Here is a 24,387-nt window from a genome sequence, read left to right on the forward strand (position 1 = left end):
ACCAAACAGAGCTTTTTAATTGAGTAAGAGATTTTTCTTAAAAGGTTCATGCCAAACATACTCGTAAACTTTTTGAATATGAAGCAAAGCATTAATAATAGGCGATCTAATATTTAAGTATTATAAAAAAAAGTCAAAATATATAACTATTACTACGGTGAAACACAAAATTACAGTGTGTAAAATGTGATATGAAACTTTGATCATGTTTTTTTAATGGTTAAAAATCTTTAAAAATATGAAAGAAAAAAGGAACTAGCCTCTATATTATTGACTTTTCGTTTAAAACTAATCCACTGTTTTTAAACTAAAACAATTTTTATATATTTTACTATATTTTTTATTTTGTCACAAAATCAAGCATGTTACTATCTTTAATTTGTGTATCATTGTAAAATTGATATACGTCGCGTAATTTTGTGCATTATATACCTCTCATCTCAAAATATATGCCGCATTATATCGGCTTCCTACATTTATTGACAATCTAACAAGTTATTTAAAAAAACGATTAAAGAAAATTTGTGAAATAAAAAACATCTGTCAAATAAGTTTTTATGAATATACTTGAAATCAAAATTTCTAGTGGATGTAAGCGAGCAAGGGTTATAATAGATTTATCAAAAAGTATCTTTGTTATTTTTTTAAATAATTTTATACTAATATTATAAAATACGTGAACTTATAATATGCAATTAGAATAAACATTAAACGACTCTTAACATGGGATGTCGATTTTGCTCCTTCGTATTTTAATTATTTTAACATGGCATGTCAATTTGCTCCTTTTTTTATTTTTGAATTTTGTTGAAATTTTGTTTACAGGAGGTATAATTTATATTAGTATCATTTAAGAACTCTAAAAAAGTTAAGAATTTTTAGAAACTCTACACAACTAAACATTTTTTTAATTTTTTTTATATATTAACATCATTTAAGAGTAATTTTATCATATTTTATATAAATTTTTTTGATTATATATATAAATAACAAGTTTACATATGTGTAAAATTTATGTACTAACTAATTTACATGGGTGTAAAACAAAATATAGATATGTATAAAAACTAACTTTCAAAAGTGTAATCGTAAATATAAATATACAAAATGATAAAACTACACTCAAATAACATTAACATACAAAATTTTTTATAAAAAACTTTAGGTTTCAATGGTTCATTCAAGTTCTTAAATAATTTAACAGTTCTGCAATGATACTCATATATATATATATATATGGTGTCGGGATCCGGTACAAACAGTTTTAACGTGAGAAGTGTAAAAAAATATTAGAGTAATTAAAGTGTAATAATAATTATTCTATTATTAACATAACTACTCTAAAAGCGTTAGCAACGGCAATTTTGCAATTATCGTTCATCTGATGTGGCTTTTGATGCATAGGAAGTCCATTTGGAGAAGGTCCAGACTCGCAGGCCTCTAGCATATGCCAAATGGGAGTGTGGGCTCCACACACAATGTTTAATAGAGTTTGTTGAGATTTGTTGTTGTGGAAGTTGGTGTTTGTGAATAAATTTGTAATTTCAGGTGAATTATATGTTGAGATGATTTGGTGGTTATGGAGGTTTGTTTTTGTGAATGCTCTAACTCGATTTGGTGGTTATGGAGGTTTGTTTTTGTGAAGGCTCTAATTCATTTTATATGCCTTACGTTAAAAATTATTTAAATTTGGTCCTAATAGAACAACTAGCGAGAAGGTGAGCATATGTACAAACAAATACGAACAAACAATTGACATACATTCTTAAAAAGACCGTGTAAATCATTTAATGTGGAAAGCCGCTAACAAAGCCAAACACATTACAAGCATTCATTAAGTAAACAAAACCTAAGTGCATAATACGCTAATCATTTAAACATCTAAACAAGTATAGCCTAATACTGAAAACATGTGTTAATAAACTGAACTAAAGGGTAAAATATATATTAAAATTCTTAAGAATGATATATGAAACATAACATTCATTTCGGGGAGGGTGTGCCCGACAGGTTACTCGACCCACCGACCGTAACCCAACTAATCTTTTGATTTTACTTTTTTTAAATTGTTTTGAGTTATTTATTTGTTCAGTAAGATTATCTTCATATATATATACACTAGTAGAGTACCCGCGCGATGCTGTGGGAGTGAAATTTTGCAACAACATGCTCGTTTATGTTGCTTCATAAATGAAATTATGATATATTATAAAATAGTACATGAGTTAGCTTTGTTATTCATATAATATTTTTACAAAACTTTATTATATAATTCTTTTTTATGTTACATTTATTATAGTTAAGTTGGTAGCATCAATGTGGCATATCTATTTCCTAAAAACTTATTAAGAAAATGTTAAAATACAAGTATTTAAGTTATGAATTGCATAATGTTTTAACTTGTACAAATAATTATTGAGTCAAAGTATATAATACTTAACAGGATTATGTTTATTTGAACCAATTGTATGCAGACACTCGTTTTTTGTTGAGGGATAAGATAAATAACATCAACATGTATTCAAAAAAAAATTAAGAATATAAAAACCAAAGGCACAAAACAAATAAAAAGGAATATCTTTACATTTTGATAGATCATTCTTCGCGTAACACTTCCCGAAAGACAACATTTGAGGTGTATACCCTGTCTCTTCCGAAATCTTTAGCGGGATGTACTAACACCTTTGTATTTTCGCGCGATATCCCTCTAGATAACGCCACATAAAGTTGCCCATGTGAAAATACAGAATCCGGTAAATAAACACCAATGTGTGGAATTGTTTGGCCTTGAGCTTTATTTATTGTCATCGAAAAGCAAAGACGAACGGGAAATTGCTTTCTTGTAAGTTCGAATGGGAACTTGTCGTCTTCAGAGAGACTTAGAGGGATTCTTATAAAAAATACTCTCTCCCCACTATGTTGCCCGGCAGCTATTTCTGCGTCAATAGCATTACGGTGGAAACCTTTGCATATCAATCTTGTGCCATTACATAGACCACATGAAGGATCCATATTCCGTAATAATATTATTGGACATCCAATTTTTAATCGAAGTTTATGAGGTGGCAAACCACTTGTCACACCCTCAAAATCCACTAACGGAGTTTTACCGTCAGAGGGTGTGAACTAACAGGATCGGAATCATTAGTTATAATCAAACACCATAAATAAAGTTTTCAAACCACGAAAACATTTAAGTTTAAATGAGTGCGGAAGCGTAAATTCATAAACCAAGTGTTTCGTCACACAGGACGACTTAAAACCCAATTAATAACAGTTTAAAAGCAAGTTTGCAAAACGATAGTGTTCAATGAAATGCATGTTCCTATACCGCGCGCCCGCCTCGGCTACCTGAGAATAACATACTAAAAGTGTCAACACAGGGTTGGTGAGTTCACATAATATAAATAAAGAAAATGTTTGCGTTTAAGTGTTTGCGTTTGCGTTACCAGATAATGTTATGTCAATTATATATCGATAGGTAGCTAGCCTATAAAACAAGTATTACTAAGTGTTCGACACCGAAGCTGACTGTTTATCAATTGCCTTGCCACCATGTCTACCACGACCATGGAAAATGTGTTAGCCAAGATTACACCCACTCGACCTCCAGTCGAGTTTAGAGTTGGGTGGGGTTTGTCAAACCCAGTAGTACTACTCAACAGTGACTCGCTATTATACAAATACTAAACGGTTCGATGTTATGAAGGACTTTAGTTGGTTCGTTTGCCACTTAGCCTTACAAGTTATATATAATTAATAACAACATCTAAAGCGTTTTGGAGTATGTTATCTCTCCCAAATAAAAAAGCGTTTAAAAGAGTTAAAAGAGGAACGTGAAACTCACTGTTTGCGAAGAATTCAAAAACAAGTCAACCGAGAGATGCGCGTCACAGAAAATCCTCACTAGCGCTCTAAAACAAGAATGAGATTTTCTAAGTGTTGGAACTATTATTGAGTCTCTAGACTCGGCACATAATACCTATGCATTAGATACGTTTCGTGTTTCGTTTGTGAATTATGTGTGACTCGACAAACACATTGGTGACACGTTACATATGTATACAACTAATTAAGCATCAAATACTAATATTGTACATTACTAGTAAATTATTCCCCACAAGGGCAATTTAGTCAAAAACATATCAATTATCTAACAACAAGCACGTTTCAGGTATTTTCACATAGTTCAGCAGCTAGTTTTATCAAGACAGATTTCTACTTGAAAGATTACTCTATCCAATAGATCATAACATATCAAATAATTCACCAAAAATCGTCACAAAAGCACACATGAGTTAGGTTTCCAGAACTATTTTTATTGTATTTTTATTCCACATAGTTTTCTCACAAAGACCAAAACTTTACAGTAACTCACAGCAGTCAAAATCATGCGCAACAGAATGATATTTGTTATTCCCGTTAAATGGTAATTTCAATTAATGCAAGACTAATTGGGTTAGATTCTTAACTCAATATGTTAACTTCCAGAAGTGTAACTAACCCATTTGGTTTGTAGTTTATGAGATATGATAATTACAAAACAGCCTAACAGCAGACCTCACAATTCAGACTTGCACTTCAGTTTTGTAAAATAATAAAAGTTAACTTTTACACGTCCAGAAATTACAAACTTGGACTTTATAGAAACTAGAATCAACCTAGTACACTGTAGTGTTAATAATTTCGACCAATTACCACATTAACATTCAGTTACAGTCGTCTAAACATAAACTTAACAATCTGTCCAGTACCAGTTTTGACCTTTGATCACATTTAAATCGTTTAAGCAACCAAAACACCTCCAAATCATGCGTGGTTGGGTTTTCTGAAAACTAGACTCAGAGTACTACCTTTTAGATTCATAAATAGTCCAGTTTGGTTTCATATTTAACAAGTTACACCTCGTTCAAGTTTAACTATCTCTGCTGTCAAAAATCAGCAAGCACACAAATTCGTCTAGCATGCATCCTAAGCATACAACACATCCCCAAACATGCAATAAACATTGTAATCCATAAAAATCAGTAGTAAACCCTCTAGGGTTTACGAAAAATCCATGATATAACCATCTTTCACCGTACAAAATCACACATGATCATTTAAATCAACAACCGAAGCATAATCAGGCATCATCTAATCCAAACAAAGCATATGAACACTTAACACATGATTTTCGAAAATTAGAGTTTATGTTTATACCTTAAAAACGCAGAAACGAGCAAGAGGAAGGTGAGGGATGACTAGAAACAAGTGCGTGGTGCTCCGATTATGAAAAACGAGGTCAAACGGAAGTGATATGGTGGTGGTGGTGGCTGCCGTCGCAAGGGAGGTGTGAGGGAGGGGGGGGGGGGGCGATCGTATGAGGGGAGAGGGAGGGAGGTTAGGGTTTTTGTTAATATTATTTAATAATAATCATATTACACAATGACCCCTCTACTTCTAGTTATTAAATTTCTAGCATAAAATAGACTTTTGCATCTTGAGTTAATGTTCTACATATAAATATCAAATAATACATAAACCTAACACATAATTATCAAATAATTATTGTTTTGATGTTTGTCGTTTGTTCATCAATGGTTTGAGTCAACTCGTTTGCGTTTCGGTGCAATCCCGAAAGACTACATGTGACATCTGCCCCGATCCGACCCGACCCAGGTACCCGTTTCTCTGACCCGATCTCTCTTTTATTATTTAATATTTATACTTATATTTTACTTTTAATAATAATATATATTTTCTTTCCCGCCTCTCTCTCTCTCTTTCTTTCCGCCGTCCCGTCCCTCTTCCTTCTCTCTTTCCGCCTTCTTTTCCCTCTTGTCGCCGTCCCGCCCTTACGCCTTGTTTCCCTCCTCTTTGCTTGTCCTTTGGTTCTTCCCGCCTAAGGATGTCTGCAGCTCCACGCGCCAGACTCCTTACATGGAAGCCTGCGTGAAGACATCTTGTTCCTGCGATGCGTGAAGAGAACTCTTCTCGCAGCGCGCTAAGAATGTATGTTCTTCCCGCAATGCGCTAAGAATGTATGTTCTTCCCGCGATGCGCTTAGAATTCTTGTTCTTCACGCAGCACGCTAAGGATTTGTGATTCTTCCCGCAGTGCGCTAAGGATTGTTGTGCCAGCCTTCGCGCTCGCGCACTCAGCCTTCCCGCGCTTAACCCTTGTATCTTCTGTTTAAATCTAGCCGTTTGCTTTTGTGTTGTCTTATCTTTTGAGCTGTTGACCTAACCTATCTAATGTCTGAAAAGTTACTTTCGGCGCAGCATGCGTACCAACCCCATTGGTTGACAGATAAAGTGACTGACATAATCTTTTGAGATCTGCTTTTGCCATGCTTGACCAGTACCTTTATCTGACCCGCCATGCCTGTTACTGTTCCCTGTCAGCTTTATCTTGCCCCCTGCAGCTGCCATATCTTTTGATATCTTTTGCTTTTGGAATCTTTTACTTTTTGAGATCTTTTCCCCTTTTTCTAGGGATTGTGTTCCCTAGGGTTTCTCTATAAATAATAACATTATTTTTCCTAACACTACACACACAAAACACTTAATCTCTCTTATTCTCTTCCTCCCTTTTTGCTCTCTGCCGTTGTTCTTCAGCCGCCTCCCTCCTCTCTTGCCTCCGTTTTCTCCTCTCCTCTGCCCTGTTTTCCGGTAATATATTATATATAATAGTTTACTTATTAATTATGCTAACTTATAATCAAGACTTAAAACCAATCGTTAAAACAATAATCTTATTTATAGGTTAACTTGTGCTTGTTTAAAGTTGGTTCTTGCTTTATCTACCACCGCATCGTTTATCATGTGAGTTATCTCGTATCTAATCCCTTTTTATTTTAAATGCTTTGGGATGTTCATGTGTTCATACCAAACTTGAGTCTTAAACTTGTTTATGAACTTTAGTCGCGCAGTATCCCATGTGTTGAGGACGTTTACTTGGCTGTTTATTTGTATGTGTGTATCATTAACCGCTTTGTTCGGCCTATTCCGCAGTTCCGTTGGTACCATTAGTTGAACACGGGAGACCTATCGTTTACGGTTTTCTTTGTTTACACTTGCACAGATGTTTTCTCGTTTTTATGCTCAATTGGGAGCATGGATTGAACTATGATCTATGAACTATCTTAGGCTTGATCACAATCTGATTACACCCTTGTTAAACTCTAGACATACACGTGTTGCGCGCAGATTTACTGTGATTATCTATGATTATCTATTAAACTTGATTTCTCACCAACACGCAAGTGTTTGACGTTTATTTTAACACATGTTCAGGTTTGCAGTAGCTGTTTTGGAGCTTGTGGACACGTAGGACGTTTTTACTTTTGGACCTAGAATTAAAATGTATCAAGACAAGTTAATGTTGTTTGAATGTTATAATTTATAATATATTGATTTATGTTTAATTTATGTTCTTTATTTTCCCCGCTGCGCGTGCGCGATAAAATGTGTATTAATAAATATTGACACCAATAGTGTCACGAGTAATGAAACAATATGTGGCGCCCCGATGTATAATCCGCCTTTGGTCGGGGTGTTACAGATTGGTATCAGAGCTCGTTGACTTTAGGATAGGTGGTTAGACGTAACGGCCTAGAATACCTAAGAGTCCCTTCTCGCGCATGAGAGAAATCTCATGTTTGCGCGCTTATTGTTAATTACTCGTTATTTATGAATATGCTCGCACTTGCGCAGTATATGATTTTATGTTCTATTTCGCGATATTTCGATTTTTGTTGAATTTCGATTTTTATTGATTTTACTTACATATTCGTTTGTTGGGATTTGAAGATCCGAAAAGTCATGGTGATACATGAATAGTTGATTTTCAATTTCCATTTACGATTATGTTCTGAGGTTGGAGACTTGAAAAGTCATGGTGATACATGAATTGTCAACCTCCAATACTCATTTTCTTGTATATTTTATATTGAAGATTGGAAAGTCATGGTGATACATGAATCGTCAATCTCCAATACTCGTTTACTAGCTATTTTAAATTGAGAACTCGGAAAGTCACGGTGATACGTGAATTGTCGGTTCTTGATTCGAATTTGTTACCTTTATTAAGTCTGCATTTAGGATCATTTATTTTACTTTAACTTTTGATAGTATCTAACTCCGTGAAACCAAGCTTTATAAGATTAAAACTTTGCGCTAAAACCAAGATATTAACTAAAATTAAAATTTTTATAGAATGCCTCCGCTATCTCGCCGATTTCAGAGAAGAGAAGCCTCGCGCATGCGTAGACAGCAACGTTCCCAGGAAATGGCCGCCGCAATAGCCCAAGCTTTGAGCCAAAACAATACCAACACCACCAGTTATAACATTAAGTCCTTTAATGCGGGTAACCCTCCGAAGTTCACAGGTCTTGAAGGAGCCACCGTGATGCTCCAATGGCTTGAGAAGATTGAAAACGCTTTCCTCCATACCCAATGCCCCTCAGAAAGACGAACCCTATATGCTTCCAGTGTCCTGGAATCCAGAGCGCTTACATGGTGGAATGGAGTAGCTCATGCGCGTGGCGCAGAGGCTGCTTCTAGCATGACATGGGAGGAATTCAAGGAAACTCTTACGCGAGAATTCTGCCCTCCCAACGAAGTTAAGCGCCTGGAGGAAGAATTCTGGAACTTGAAGCAATACAGCGGTGAAGCGCGCGAGTACGCGACGCGCTTCCACGAGCTAAGCTTACTGGTCCCTCACCTTGTTACCCCTTCCCGCCGAGCCATCGAGAAATTCCTTGGGGGTCTCCCCATGGAAATTCAAGATTCTGTATGGGCCAGAAACCCAGTTACCCTCTCTGACGCCATCGAATTGGCCGCTGTGCTCAGCGACAACCATGTCAGAGCAGGAACCCTGTTCCTGCGGGGAACTGAGAAGACCAAACCCAAGACTGTCCCTGAACCAACAGAAACCAAACCAGAACCCTCAAACCATAACCAGAAACGTAGGCGCAGACAAGCCTATGCGCTTACCAACCCGCCCATTGTCCAGCAACCCGCTTACCAACCTCAAGTTTACGCGCCTAACCCACTGTCAACCTACCCAGCACCTCCTGTAGTCCACAACTATGCCTTAACCAATCCAGCACTCCCTGCCCCGCCAACTAAGAAACCTTACACAGGAAACCAACCCTTTTGCCCAACCTGTAGACTTCATCACCCACCTCAAGTCCCGTGTCGACAATGTAACCGATGTGGCCGCGTAGGTCACTCCGTTGAGTACTGTAGAACCCCTCCCTCCAATCCGATTGCGCCAACACCACCAGCCTACCCGCAGAACCCACAGCCAACTTACCAAAACCCACGACCCAGATCGTGCTTTAACTGCGGTGATCCAAGTCATTTCCGGAACGCGTGCCCAAGGCTACAAGTTCAGATTACTCAAGCGAATCCGGTGAACCAAATTTCGAACCAAGTGACGCGTGGCCGAGCTTTTAACATAACCGCGCACCAAGCGCAAGCGAATAACGACGTAGTTAATGGTACATTTTTGCTTAACGGATTTTATGCATCTATGCTTTTTGATACTGGCGCCGATCGAAGTTTTATCTCTCGCGCCTTTGAGCGGAAGCTTGCGCGACCGCGCGATAACTTAAAAGAAGATTTTTCAGTTGAATTGGCTAATGGCGAAACTGTTTTATTAAACTCGGTAATTAAAGATTGCACGCTTAACCTTAACGAAAACGATTTTCTGATCGACCTCATCCCTATGCCTCTTGGAAGCTTTGATGTTATCATTGGTATGGACTGGCTCTCGAAGAATCGCGCCGAAGTTATTTGCGCCAAGAAATTGATTCGCATACCTCGAGAAAATGGTGATCTTCATGTTTACGGCGAAAAACCCTCCAGTGGTCTTAAACTTATGTCTTGCGCCGAAGCCCAAAGACTCATGCGGAAGAAGTGTATTGCATTTCTAGCCCATGTGGTTAAACCCGATGAAGGAAAGATGCTTCGCGATATCCCTGTTGTGCGTGATTTTCCTGAAGTTTTTCCTGATGATCTTCCTGGTATCCCTCCCGCTCGTGAAGTCGAGTTTCGTGTTGATCTTGTCCCTGGTGCTTCCCCCGTTGCTAAATCTCCTTACCGTCTTGCACCCGCTGAGATGCAAGAATTGGCCAGCCAACTTCAAGAGTTGACTGCTAAAGGATTCATTCGCCCTAGCTCTTCGCCCTGGGGTGCTCCGGTGTTGTTCGTTAAAAAGAAAGATGGATCGTTTCGCATGTGTATTGATTACCGCGAGTTGAACAAACTCACCATTAAAAACCGGTATCCCTTACCGCGTATTGACGACCTCTTTGATCAACTCCAAGGTGCCTCTTGTTTCTCGAAGATTGATCTCCGCTCTGGCTATCACCAGTTGCGCATCCGCGATGAAGATGTTCCGAAGACTGCTTTTCGAACTCGTTATGGCCATTTTGAATTCTTGGTCATGTCCTTCGGTTTAACCAACGCACCCGCCGTTTTCATGGATCTTATGAATCGGGTGTGTAGGCCTTTCTTGGATAAATTCGTGATCGTGTTTATCGATGATGTTCTGGTGTATTCTAAGACCAAGGCCGAGCATGAGCAACATCTCCGATTGGTATTGCAAAAGCTTAGAGCCGAGCAACTCTATGCTAAGCTTTCCAAGTGTGAATTTTGGTCTGATGAAGTACAGTTTCTTGGTCATGTTGTAAACAAGATGGGTATTCATGTCGACCCATCCAAGATTGAAGCAATCAAGAACTGGATTACGCCATCCTCTCCTTCCGAGATCCGTTCCTTTCTGGGCTTAGCTGGTTATTACCGGCGCTTCATTTCGAACTTCTCGAAGATCGCTTTGCCTTTAACAGCTCTGACGCACAAAGGTAAACCGTATATTTGGGGCTCGAAGCAAGAAGAAGCCTTTCTAACGCTCAAGCGTTTGTTGTGTGAAGCTCCTGTTCTTGCGCTACCTGAGGGTAATGATGATTTTGTCGTGTATTGCGATGCATCCAACCAAGGTCTCGGTTGTGTTCTTATGCAACGAGGCAAGGTTATCGCTTACGCATCAAGGCAACTCAAGGTTCATGAAAGGAATTATACAACTCACGACCTCGAGCTTGGTGCAGTTGTTTTTGCCTTGAAGATCTGGAGACACTACCTTTATGGCACTAAGTGTATCCTCTACACTGACCATAAAAGCCTTCAGCATATCTTTGATCAAAAGGAACTTAACATGAGGCAACGCCGATGGAACGAACTCATCAGCGATTACGATTGTGAGATCCGGTATCATCCTGGTAAGGCTAATGTGGTAGCCGATGCGCTCAGCCGAAAACCCTGCCAACTTAACTGTATCTTGCCGCGCACCCAGCTTCACTTCGCGCCGATTCAAAGCAACCTTGAATCGCGTATTCGTGACGCGCAGCGCGCATCCATCAGTAATGGTAACCTTCGCGCCGAGTTAGCGTGTGGCGCGGAAGCACTCTTTGTCCCTAATCTGAGTGGAATTCTCTGCTATCTCAATCGCATCTGGATCCCTTGTGATGAGAATCTTCGCGCTGATATCCTGAGTGAAGCGCACAAATCTCGGTATTCTATTCATCCCGGCGCTGATAAGACGTACAAGGATTTGCGCATTACTTATTGGTGGCCTGGCATGAAAAAGGATATTGCTGTGTTCGTAGCTAAGTGCCTGACTTGTTCTAAAGTTAAAGCTGAACACCAACGCCCATCTGGTTTGCTCGAACAACCAGAAATTCCTACGTGGAAATGGGAATGTGTAGCGATGGACTTTATTACCAAGTTACCTTTGACAGCAAGCAAACATGATAGCATTTGGGTAATAGTGGATCGATTGACTAAATCTGCTCACTTTCTGCCCATTCGTGAAAACTACCGTGTTGAGCATCTCGCGCAGCTTTATGTCAAGGAAATCGTCTGCCGCCATGGTACTCCTTTGAGCATCATATCCGATCGCGATGGCCGTTTTATATCTCGCTTTTGGAAATCTCTCCAATCTGCGCTAGGAACTCGCTTGGACATGAGTACGACATATCATCCTCAGACTGACGGTCAGTCTGAGCGAACTATTCAAACTCTTGAGGATATGCTCCGATCTTGTGTTCTTGATTTTGGAGGTAATTGGGATTCACACCTACCTTTGATCGAGTTTTCTTATAATAACAGCTATCATTCTAGTATCGGTATGGCCCCATTTGAAGCACTTTACGGTCGTAAATGCCGCTCCCCGATTTGTTGGAGCGAAGTGGGTGAAATTCAAATCACAGGACCCGAACTTGTTCAAGAGACAACCGATAAAATCGCCAAGATCCGTGATCATTTGCTGACTGCCAGAAGCCGACAGAAGAGTTACGCAGATCGTAGGCGAAAGCCTCTCGAATTTCAAGTTGGTGATCTTGTTCTCCTCAAAGTGTCGCCTTGGAAAGGTGTTGTCCGCTTTGGGAAGAAGGGTAAGCTTGCTCCTCGTTATGTTGGTCCATTCAAGATTCTCGCGCGTGTGGGAAAAGTTGCCTACAGACTTGACCTGCCGCTCGCGCTCAGTAATGTGCATCCAACGTTCCATGTTTCCAAACTCAAGAAGTGTTTAGCTGACGAGAACCTTCACATTTCACTTGATGAAGTTCAAGTTGATGAATCCATGCATTTCATTGAGAAGCCTGTTGAGATTATGGATCGCGAGGTTAAGCAAACCAAGCGCAGTCGTATCCCTATCGTGAAAGTTCGCTGGGAGTCCAAGCGCGGAGCCGAGTTTACATGGGAAAGGGAAGATCAAATGAAGATCAAGTACCCGCACCTGTTCTCTGCGCAACCTACTTCGAGATAAATTTCGGGACGAAATTTCTTAAAGTAGGGGAGACTGTGACATCTGCCCCGATCCGACCCGACCCAGGTACCCGTTTCTCTGACCCGATCTCTCTTTTATTATTTAATATTTATACTTATATTTTACTTTTAATAATAATATATATTTTCTTTCCCGCCTCTCTCTCTCTCTTTCTTTCCGCCGTCCCGTCCCTCTTCCTTCTCTCTTTCCGCCTTCTTTTCCCTCTTGTCGCCGTCCCGCCCTTACGCCTTGTTTCCCTCCTCTTTGCTTGTCCTTTGGTTCTTCCCGCCTAAGGATGTCTGCAGCTCCACGCGCCAGACTCCTTACATGGAAGCCTGCGTGAAGACATCTTGTTCCTGCGATGCGTGAAGAGAACTCTTCTCGCAGCGCGCTAAGAATGTATGTTCTTCCCGCAATGCGCTAAGAATGTATGTTCTTCCCGCGATGCGCTTAGAATTCTTGTTCTTCACGCAGCACGCTAAGGATTTGTGATTCTTCCCGCAGTGCGCTAAGGATTGTTGTGCCAGCCTTCGCGCTCGCGCACTCAGCCTTCCCGCGCTTAACCCTTGTATCTTCTGTTTAAATCTAGCCGTTTGCTTTTGTGTTGTCTTATCTTTTGAGCTGTTGACCTAACCTATCTAATGTCTGAAAAGTTACTTTCGGCGCAGCATGCGTACCAACCCCATTGGTTGACAGATAAAGTGACTGACATAATCTTTTGAGATCTGCTTTTGCCATGCTTGACCAGTACCTTTATCTGACCCGCCATGCCTGTTACTGTTCCCTGTCAGCTTTATCTTGCCCCCTGCAGCTGCCATATCTTTTGATATCTTTTGCTTTTGGAATCTTTTACTTTTTGAGATCTTTTCCCCTTTTTCTAGGGATTGTGTTCCCTAGGGTTTCTCTATAAATAATAACATTATTTTTCCTAACACTACACACACAAAACACTTAATCTCTCTTATTCTCTTCCTCCCTTTTTGCTCTCTGCCGTTGTTCTTCAGCCGCCTCCCTCCTCTCTTGCCTCCGTTTTCTCCTCTCCTCTGCCCTGTTTTCCGGTAATATATTATATATAATAGTTTACTTATTAATTATGCTAACTTATAATCAAGACTTAAAACCAATCGTTAAAACAATAATCTTATTTATAGGTTAACTTGTGCTTGTTTAAAGTTGGTTCTTGCTTTATCTACCACCGCATCGTTTATCATGTGAGTTATCTCGTATCTAATCCCTTTTTATTTTAAATGCTTTGGGATGTTCATGTGTTCATACCAAACTTGAGTCTTAAACTTGTTTATGAACTTTAGTCGCGCAGTATCCCATGTGTTGAGGACGTTTACTTGGCTGTTTATTTGTATGTGTGTATCATTAACCGCTTTGTTCGGCCTATTCCGCAGTTCCGTTGGTACCATTAGTTGAACACGGGAGACCTATCGTTTACGGTTTTCTTTGTTTACACTTGCACAGATGTTTTCTCGTTTTTATGCTCAATTGGGAGCATGGATTGAACTATGATCTATGAACTATCTTAGGCTTGATCACAATCTGATTACACCCTTGTTAAACTCTAGACATACACGTGTTGCGCGCAGATTTACTGTGATTATCTATGATTATCTATTAAACTTGATTTCTCACCAACACGCAAGTGTTTGACGTTTATTTTAACACATGTTCAGGTTTGCAGTAGCTGTTTTGGAGCTTGTGGACACGTAGGACGTTTTTACTTTTGGACCTAGAATTAAAATGTATCAAGACAAGTTAATGTTGTTTGAATGTTATAATTTATAATATATTGATTTATGTTTAATTTATGTTCTTTATTTTCCCCGCTGCGCGTGCGCGATAAAATGTGTATTAATAAATATTGACACCAATAGTGTCACGAGTAATGAAACAATATGTGGCGCCCCGATGTATAATCCGCCTTTGGTCGGGGTGTTACACTACATGTGTAGTGATTGTCAAGCGTCATTTAAAACCCCAGTTTAAATGTAATGAGATGTGCGTTATAGATCAAGTGATCTTAAGTTTGAATTGACGGAGTTTGAATTAACGGAGTTAACCTGAAATTGACGAGTGTCACACCACTGACATTTAGTGCATTTAAGAACTCGATTGGATAGAAGTGGTGCTTATCGTCCTCGACTTTGTCAAAACTATAATAAACATGTTCCTCCCCTTGAAAATTGTCCAACATTTGATCGTTAATCTCATCAACACTTTCATTCCTTGTGGATAATATTGCTCTAGATGCTATATAATCTGATGTGCAAACGTTGTTTTCGATTAATGGAAAGATTGCATTGAACAATTCCTTTATAGAATTTTCTTTGGTAGTGAATGGAATTGTCATGTCATCGGGGATGTGGATAAAGTTTCCTTCAATAGCTTCTTCAGATCCATCACCGACTCTTAAAAGAAAATCAGAAAACCACGAATCATTTAATGCTCTCATATTTATAGTCAACCGCATCTTTTTAGTAACGGACCATAGAGGAGACATTCGAAAACTTGAGTCTGCAATCCGTGCTCGAGTGCCACGTTTAACAAACCGGCAACACCTGTCTGAAATCACCTCCCATAACCATTATCTTTCCACCAAATGGGAGTCTAACGCCAATGATGTCTTGCAATGTGCGATCGACTGCCTCTATCGCCTGCCGTTTGGCCATGGATGCTTCATCCCATATTATTAGTTTGGCTAACCTAATTAGTTCAGCGGTCCCACTTTGATGGTTGATCTTGCACATCGAATTATTATTAAGATTGATGGGTATTTTGAACCTGGAGTGAGTTGTTCTCCCTCCTGGCATATTATTAGCTGCAACACCTAATGAAGCTGTTGCAAGAGCAATAATACCACGTGAACGAACTTGAGCAAGCAAGGCTTTGTACACAAATGTTTTCCCTGTTCCACCTGGACCATCTATAAAGAACAAACCCGGACGATCATTATCCACGTGCGTCATGATCTCATCATACATGACTTTTTGGTCAAAATTAAGTGAATCTCTGGCAGATAAGTGTTCAGGTTCCACAACTATCCTGTACTCATCTTGTACCTCACGATGCATTGCATATTGTAAGTTAACATCTTCTGTAATCTTCGGAAGATCAAATTAATTTATACTTGTACCCATAGATTGTAAAAAGCCCCTAATGTCAGCAAGAACCATATCTTGAACTCGATGAATATTTTCACAATGTAACCGATAATCTTCAGACAATGAATGAAAGTGGTCATTCCATAACTTGCGGACATCTCCAGGTTTACAAAAAATCAATATTGTTGCGAATAACCCTCTAAGAGCTTTAGGAAATTGAAATAGAGAGGCTTCTGTGAGACATTGTGATCAACAATCATCGTTCTCAATTAGGCCTATCTCAAGGGCTGCTCTTCGAAATGTCGGATACTTTACACCATTAACTGTGCAAAGATCTTCAAAAGAGGTAGGCCCTTTGACATTTGACAAAAGTAGGCGTAAGTAGTACCTTTCTCCTTCAGCTGGATTAGCCGAAACAAGACGACCTCTTTGTGGCTTTAATACACGACGATTCCAACGACGTGATCCTGCATTCCATGTGAAGTGTTTTGGAAAATCTTTAAACAAGTATTCCCTTGCCATTTTATCCAATCTATTTGTCTCAAAAAATGCAGTCAGCATGGTTTTCTTATTTTTTTCCCTATCAACAACTTCAGACATTATATCATCATCTCTAAACCTGACCATCTGCTTATTAGGTAGATGAACTTGCAACGTCAATACAGCGGGAACGATTTGAGAAGGGGGAAGGAAAAAATACGCCACATAGCCTCCGGGGGAGATACGTAGCGTGCATCTTGAAATCTCTTGATCTCATTAATAACAACCTCTTGTTCATCTGGATCGATTTGAATAACCTGTTTGTCATGTCCTTTGTAAACATATTTGAATATATACTTCACATATTTTATACTTGAGCAAGCCTCGAGATTCATGTGGCAGTTGAACATCATCAAAAGCATTGGGTTATACGGGACAACCCATCTGTTATCAAGAAATTCTCCTCGTACGTCCACCATTATTCCATTGTTTCTTCTTCGATATAATGGATATGCGTCCTCTCCTTGTGTTGTTTGGTCATTAAACTGTCTTGGATAGCGAAAACGACAAGATTTTGGGTTCCCTTGCATCTCTTGCATACAAGGGCTTCTGGTTGTAAATTTCCGCAAGGACCATGCATCATGTGCTTGACAACAAGATCATGCATTTTAGGATGTCTTCGCACATTAGGAATTTCAGCACACACGACCTTATCATAATGGTCTGGATTATTAATTTTGTCTTGCGGGTACATGATAAGGAGGAAATATGCATGTGGCAAACCACGTTTTTGAAACTCGATAACATAAACGTATGCCTTAACTTCTCCGAGGAGATTTTTTTCAAGAGTTGTTCCTTAAGATCCTCAAGTTTAGCACGAAAAACTCTTGAAACAAGATCTGGACGATCTTGTGCGGTTTGACAAGGTTTTAAGTTATCACGTATCTCAGGCCATTGAGGATTACACGTCATCGTAAGGAATAAATCAGGCTTACCGTCATCTTGTACTAAAGTCATAGCATCTAGAAACCGACGTCGCATGTCGCGAGGCCCTCCGATGAAACTTGCAGGCAACACGATCCGTTGTCCGACTCTAGTCGGACGAACCTCACCAGCGTGAACACAATCCACAATACCTTGGTACAAATCAGCTCTTATCTTATCCTGGTTTCGTTCACAAAATTGTAAGCGTGACGTCTCAAGCTTTATATAAACATCTACACCAAACTGTTGTAGCAATCTACCACCAAACAGAAGTACATTTTCAACTGACCGAATTTGGAACTTGTAACAGTAATACTCTCGCATAGCTACAGTTGTTCTACTACCTTGTCTGTTAACATCTGAATAGATTAGAAAGGAAATAATTAATTAATTACACGTTAGGGTACTATTTATGATATTCACTTTGAAAAAAGAGTTAGATTATTGGTACCTTCTGTCTCTTCGTCGATGTTGTCGTGATCATTGACGACTTCACTGATTAATACACCTTGGCGTGGTATGTTAGGATGCTAACCCGACTCACCATTAGGGAAAAATAGAGGATAAGATAATGGATCATAACAACCATAGTACGGCTGAATATTTTGACTATATTCAGACCTGCCGTACACAACAATGCTTCTTTTGTATGCAGTGATATTGTCATTCCCTTCAACCCAAATACCAGCAACCTATATAATATTGTATTATAAATAAGTAAACAGGTTATTATAAGTTTATTTTAAATACATGAAATAATATAATGTTATTTAAACCTTGGACGGGTTGGTCGGTTGTACACCCTTTGGTCAAGCTCCACTGAAGCATTCAAAGTGACGTTGTAGTTGTCAAGAGGTCCAAGTTCAGCAAGACGTCGAAATGTCTTGACATATGGGTTTGTAGAAAGAACACGTGCCAAGATCTTCGTAATATCTCGATCAAGATTTGGCCATTGGAGTCTAAGATTTAACTCGGTATCGGGATCATAAAAATACAACTATAAGTATCGAGGTGTTCCATCCCTCGAAACCAACTGGTCGACTCTGTGATATATTCTTTTATGTGCACGAAACGTATATACACCGTCTCTCATATTTGCCAATGTACGATCCATTGTCACACCCATTGAGGCGAAAGAAAAATTCGTGTTATAAGCACGTATGTTTTTCATAAATATTTCTCCAATTTCATCTTGCGACGTGAAAAGTTGGTATAATTCAATGGGAATTTCTGAATTTGCTAATTTTGTTTTCCCATTCATACAACAAAACGTAGGGAATTCAAATTTAAATCGTTTCGCTCCACAATGAGGGCATGGACTCCGTTCTTTTAAGATGAGATGCTCTCTCGGAATACCATCATAAACAAAATTATATGCATTTTGTCCTATGTTCTCATCTCGGATGGATGGTTGATCATCGGTTGGAGTTTGTGTAGAAGGACCAGCATTTGATAGACGGTTTCTATTCGCTCTACGTCTATCATAATATCGTATATTGCGTTGTCTCCGTTTTTCAGCCGAACTATTTGACACAGTATCATGTCTCATTTGAGTACCATTACTTTGTAAAGTTCCTAATGGAATCCTCTCTAGTGATGTATTACCCATTGAAGATAATAACGATTCTCTTTGACTGACATCGCCATTACAAACTTTAGATGCTTTGATATTCTCTTTACGCGAAGCATAATATTGCTTATTATACTCCTTTCGTTTTGCGACTGAAGTAGATGCAGTTGAGGTAGACGCATCATTCTGATCTTTTGGTTCTTCATTGGTCATTGTAAATTTATGAAATACCTTGCAAATTAAATAATAACATTCACACTCGATTTTGAAATTATTAAGTTGTGTTAACAACATAAACCAACATTTCTAAAAAAACACGTTAATAATATATATCATACCTTTGCATAAATATGAAAAAGCCTGTTGAGATGGGACAAAGATAAAACTCGAGATAACCCGCCTATAAATAATAACAAACCAAAATACAAATGTGAATACATATTAAATACATGAATATTATATATATATATACATATATATATATATATACATATATATATATATATGCAATAATTTCATATATATATAAATAAATATATAGCACATTTATAATTGAATAGTTTAGATAGAGAACAATATAACTGTAAAAACTATATAACCGTAACAAACAAAAAAAGGTCATCCACATTAGAATAAGTTCAAGATTATGTGTCTAGAGAATTATAGATTGTGCTAAAATTTAGTTATATGCAATTATTTTAGTTACAATAAAATTAGTGATTTATATTAATATATATATATATATAGAGAGAGAGAGAGAACCTTTCTTTGAATAATTAATTTTTTATGGGTAAATATCATGCTATACAAGTCTAATATTAATAAAAAAATCTATATGATAATACTTTGGAAAATTATGATTAACCAAATTTAATATGATTTATTATAAAAACTTATTAGAACCATACCAAGAGTCCAGAATATTAGGCTTAATTTGTGATGTATTAGTTAATAAGTTTCACATGTAAATGCACATATTAAGTAACAATAGAAAATACATGTATTTAATTTTATGGAATGCAATGTCCTTTTAGTTTATACAGATGATTATTTGAGTTACAATATATCAGTTGAAAGTGTATGGATATGTCGAATTATTCGTAACCACCAACTAACAACTTATATATACATGTGTTCTTGATAAAGGAAAAGATATGCAAATAAATCAACGTCTCTAATCTAGTTAAATGGCTTGTCTTATGGATGAAGAGTAATCATAGTTTAACTTTTATGGCTTAGCATAACCTAAATATGCTTGTTAACACCAATTGGATGTGTGTATTTTGTTGAAATTTGATAAGTAATAAGGTACTGTAAATCAAATCTTATTATTCATGCAAATTGGATTTTGTTGAAAGTATATCACTTAATGTTGTTCATATTTAAATTTTAACACATTACGAGTAACCTTGTTTCCAAAAAACATTTCTTTTGTTCTCATTGTGTATAGATATTGTCTTTAAACACTTTAGTTATTGTAGTTAATAAACATTACACTTACTTTGCAAAAAAAAAAAAATTATTAATTATGAAGTATCAAATAATTTTAAATACCAGATAACTTTGTATGTTGGTATGTTTCAGGTTAGTATTTGGTGATTCAATTGCAATTGAAAAATTTATCAATCAAAACTAACTCACTAACTCACTCACATTGTAATTATATACAATAATTCATGAAGAAAAAGGTTTGGATGAATCAAAGGCAAATTCCGTCGTCGTCGATAATTGGTACATTTACACTTTCATTATTTCATTTTATTAAAGGAAATTCATTCATTCAGTCATTGTTTTTACATTTTTTAGGTACTTGAACAACAAATAGAAGTAAATATAATACTTGTTTATTGATCCTAACCAACTATTGGTTGTTATTAATAAAAATGAAACAAAAGGCTTTAAATTAAGCACACAAGTAGAGAAAACCAAAAACACAATATCCAAGGTGTAGTAAACTCAATTGTGAAGTCAGCAAAGAAAAACAAACAACAAATATAACACAAAGATAATAAGGTCTTAATTAAAAGAAAACGGGAAGTAAGCAAAAGAGAACAAATGTTTGTTCAACACGAACACGGACTATAAGAAGAACCCATCATCTTAATATCACGCGCCTCAGGCATGTTTGGTTCATAATCGATCGTAGTTAAATTCGTTGACCTTAAAATATTCCCTACAAGTAATAAAAAAATAAAACGTATAAAATTACAAATAAAAATGGCACAATTAACATAGGTAATTAAAAAAAAATGCATCACTTACTATCTCGCAAACGAATCAGCTTGACCCGTGACACGTACACAATAGATTTATTTAACATTGCTCGAAAAGTTTTTATAATATTGATTTGTGTTGTGTCGTCTAAATATAGTTGTATTATGTGACCTCTGTGACATATAATAATAGATTAGAAACCCAAAAAATAGTGAAAATATAAAACAAAAAACATATAATTTTTTTATACGAATAATGACTTACGTTACATCTTGAAGAAACACACTAAAACGATAAGTCCCACATGATCGCGAACCCATGATAATTTTTCCAACGACATCTACAACCAATATAAAGATTCTTTATATTATGTATATAATAAAATTAGCGTATAATAGAAGGACGTACGTAAGGACCATGATTTTACGTACCGGTAATTATTTTTTCATATCTCCTGTCGTGCGTGAGAATTTTTATAGTGGGCACTAATGGGTACAAACGGAATCCTCGTGGAACATGGCTTGTAAATTTAATAAGTTTAGTTTGTTCGTTAAATACAATCTTAAAATCACCGGCAAGCAAGAGATGGTTTTCATGTTTTGGCCACTCTATGTATTCAAAACTCTCTATTTGGAAACGATATAGTACGAACATGTTGCCCACTATATTCATGTCACGGTAAAAGTGTATTAAAGGTGCCGGTACGAATGCGGCTATTTGATGTCTCTAAAAAATAAAATATATTTAGTATCCAAAATAGAGTTATACTGCATGAGCATAGATGAAAAATGATCTTACGGTTTGGTCGAGAAAAACAATCAACAATTTGTTTTCACCGATTATAGGCAAAATGAAATCAACCCAAACAAAAGCCACGGTATATCAAACTCCGTGTTGTGTGAGTGATGAAAAAGAGTTAACAATGGAATGCACATTCATGATCAATTAAACCTTCAAAACAAAGATGCAATACTTTGATATTAAAAAATAGAAATGAATTTCAAAAGAGTATAACACTAAATATGAAGATTTCTATCGTATTTAACAATAAAACATACATAAACACATATAAGAAATGTAATATATAAAATAAAAACCTTTATTGCATTTTAATAAACGAGTTTTTTAGTTGTCAATATTATATATGTGTATACACACACACGCACTATCTTTACTATATATATATCTAAAACGAAATTTGAAACCTTTTATATTTGGGCATTCATAATTGTATTTACAATATTCCATTATATACTCTTTTAATATTTTGATTATGGTCGCATGACTTGTTATAACCATTTGACCAATTATATCTACTTCATTTAGAATTCGGAATTCATTGCTTACCTATTTTGCAACATTTTGCAAAAACACTTATATGTATATAAAATTTAATTATGTCTCTTACATCTTTAGAATTGATAGACAAATTTTGATTGTTAATTTTCTTAACTTAACAATACCATTCGCAATTCATCACGAACCTCTACGTCATCTTATTTATTTGCTAGTTACCTTGATTTCATTTTTATAACAACAACAACAACAACAATAATACAAATTTGTACTAAATAGAAAAGACTTTATGTAAAGCATGCATGACATTCAAATAAAAGTACATAAACGACATAATAGAGTAACCACAAAATGAAAAAGTAAATTAGACCGGAAAAACATAAAGTCAAACATTGTAACAAATGCATGATAGAAGCGCCCGAGACTAAAATTAGGGAGAAACTATAGTCTCGGTATAGATTGCACCATGATTGAATTCGCTACAAAAGGAAGGAAATTTATAACCGAGCTCATCGAACCTCAAATCAACTTCAAGCAATTGTCCCCACTCCGTCATCACAATACACGAGCCACTTAAATTGTAATACGTGATAGAGGTAATAAGTGGAAATCTCATAGACACTTTAAGACTATAAGATAATAACTTTATCCATACATCGTCATATAACTTCCACAAACTTACAGTCCCGAATTCTTTAGATCCAGGACTAACAAGCATATGGAGCTCGGATTTTATATCGGCTAAAACACCCAAATTTCCATAACCATAGACATCCGAAAAGCATAATTCTGAAAATTCCATCGTGTTTACGTCAAACCGAAGTATCATTTTTTGACCCAAATGCCAGTATTGGGCAACCGTGAAGTATAAACCATCACCACATAAAGTTCCCGGAGACCAATTGAAGGTTTCATGATGGTACGCACGCTTTTTTAGGAAGCGCACGGTCCTCCATGAGCTTAATCGCATTGAATAGACATAAACGGCCAAAGTACCCCGTCTACGTTTTATGTGTACAATGTTGTAATCAGATGAAGAGTCAGCACAAAAGCCGATTGCATCACGGTTATATTTATAGAATCCTTGTGAATTGGAGTTAGATAATTTTTTGAAGACGGTTGTTAATGGATTCCAAACAAACATCTCCCATGTGGTTATTAGGCAAACACATACCATGCCGTCTAAAGTAGCTAAGAATAAAAATTTTTCCGGACGAGCATTAAACGGGATGCTAATGTTGGTAGGCAATAAATAGTTCGCGACTTTATAATTCAACGAACGAGCCTTGCACGATCGTGGACCTGCCTCGAGGAGTTTCTGATCACCCGATGCTCTCATGTAATCACAGTGAGCCTTTAGAAAAATCGGCGTTGATATGAAATCTAACCATTCCTTACAGACGGTCTTGCATTGGGCTACAACATTTGGAGGGAGTTTTGCAATAATCTCCAACATTAATACCATAACTGGAAGGGAAGATATCATTTTGATCTAAACAATGTAGTTTGGAAAAAGACAAATCATGTTTAGTTTAACATGTCAAATGTATTAAATATAAAAATAACAAAAATATATTTAGTAAATACAAAAACCAAAAAGGAGTTTCTTGTGTATATAAATAATATAAATTTGGTTGTTTCTGACTATATAAATGAAACTGAATTTCTTATTTACGAGTTCATATTAGCGAATACTACAAATTTAATACATGAACGTAATTGAAACACAATTAGTTATAATATGTGTAAATAAACGAATTATACCATAATCATATGTATATTTTATAATTTTAGATTAGGAGGCGCCAACTAAATGACATAATATTATTCAAAGTAATTAGACTACCTTTGTACTTCTAACCGATGAAAGAACGAAAAATTTTTAGTTGAAGGGTTAATATATCTATACCACATACCATA

The 24,387-nt window shown here is 36.9% G+C and overlaps 4 protein-coding genes across 4 annotated transcripts; all 4 read right to left on the minus strand.

The window, feature by feature from the left end:
- Positions 1–5,088: 5,088 nt before the first annotated feature.
- Positions 5,089–15,292, minus strand: LOC143545293 (uncharacterized). The gene is made up of 2 exons (XM_077037214.1): positions 14,912–15,292; positions 5,089–5,136 (listed from the first exon to the last, which is right to left on the minus strand). Exons 1-2 carry the CDS (start codon positions 15,290–15,292, stop codon positions 5,089–5,091), a joined length of 429 nt encoding a protein of 142 aa, XP_076893329.1.
- Positions 15,293–15,362: 70 nt separating this feature from the next.
- Positions 15,363–15,893, minus strand: LOC143545294 (uncharacterized). The gene has a single exon (XM_077037215.1). The coding sequence runs from the start codon at positions 15,891–15,893 to the stop codon at positions 15,363–15,365; it is 531 nt and encodes a 176-aa protein (XP_076893330.1).
- Positions 15,894–16,172: 279 nt separating this feature from the next.
- LOC143545295 (uncharacterized) lies at positions 16,173–19,170 on the minus strand. The gene is made up of 6 exons (XM_077037216.1): positions 18,422–19,170; positions 18,190–18,346; positions 17,932–18,079; positions 17,187–17,746; positions 16,649–16,720; positions 16,173–16,550 (listed from the first exon to the last, which is right to left on the minus strand). The coding sequence occupies exons 1-6, from the start codon at positions 19,168–19,170 to the stop codon at positions 16,173–16,175; spliced, it is 2,064 nt and encodes a 687-aa protein (XP_076893331.1).
- Positions 19,171–22,897: 3,727 nt separating this feature from the next.
- On the minus strand, positions 22,898–23,932 carry LOC143545296 (F-box/kelch-repeat protein At3g23880-like). The gene has a single exon (XM_077037217.1). The coding sequence runs from the start codon at positions 23,930–23,932 to the stop codon at positions 22,898–22,900; it is 1,035 nt and encodes a 344-aa protein (XP_076893332.1).
- Between the last annotated feature and the right edge of the window lie 455 nt (positions 23,933–24,387).

Source organism: Bidens hawaiensis, unplaced genomic scaffold, assembly GCF_021521415.1.
Source record: "Bidens hawaiensis isolate Kalapana, Puna unplaced genomic scaffold, B.hawaiensis_p1.1 tig00013897_1, whole genome shotgun sequence".
NCBI lineage: Eukaryota > Viridiplantae > Streptophyta > Magnoliopsida > Asterales > Asteraceae > Bidens > Bidens hawaiensis.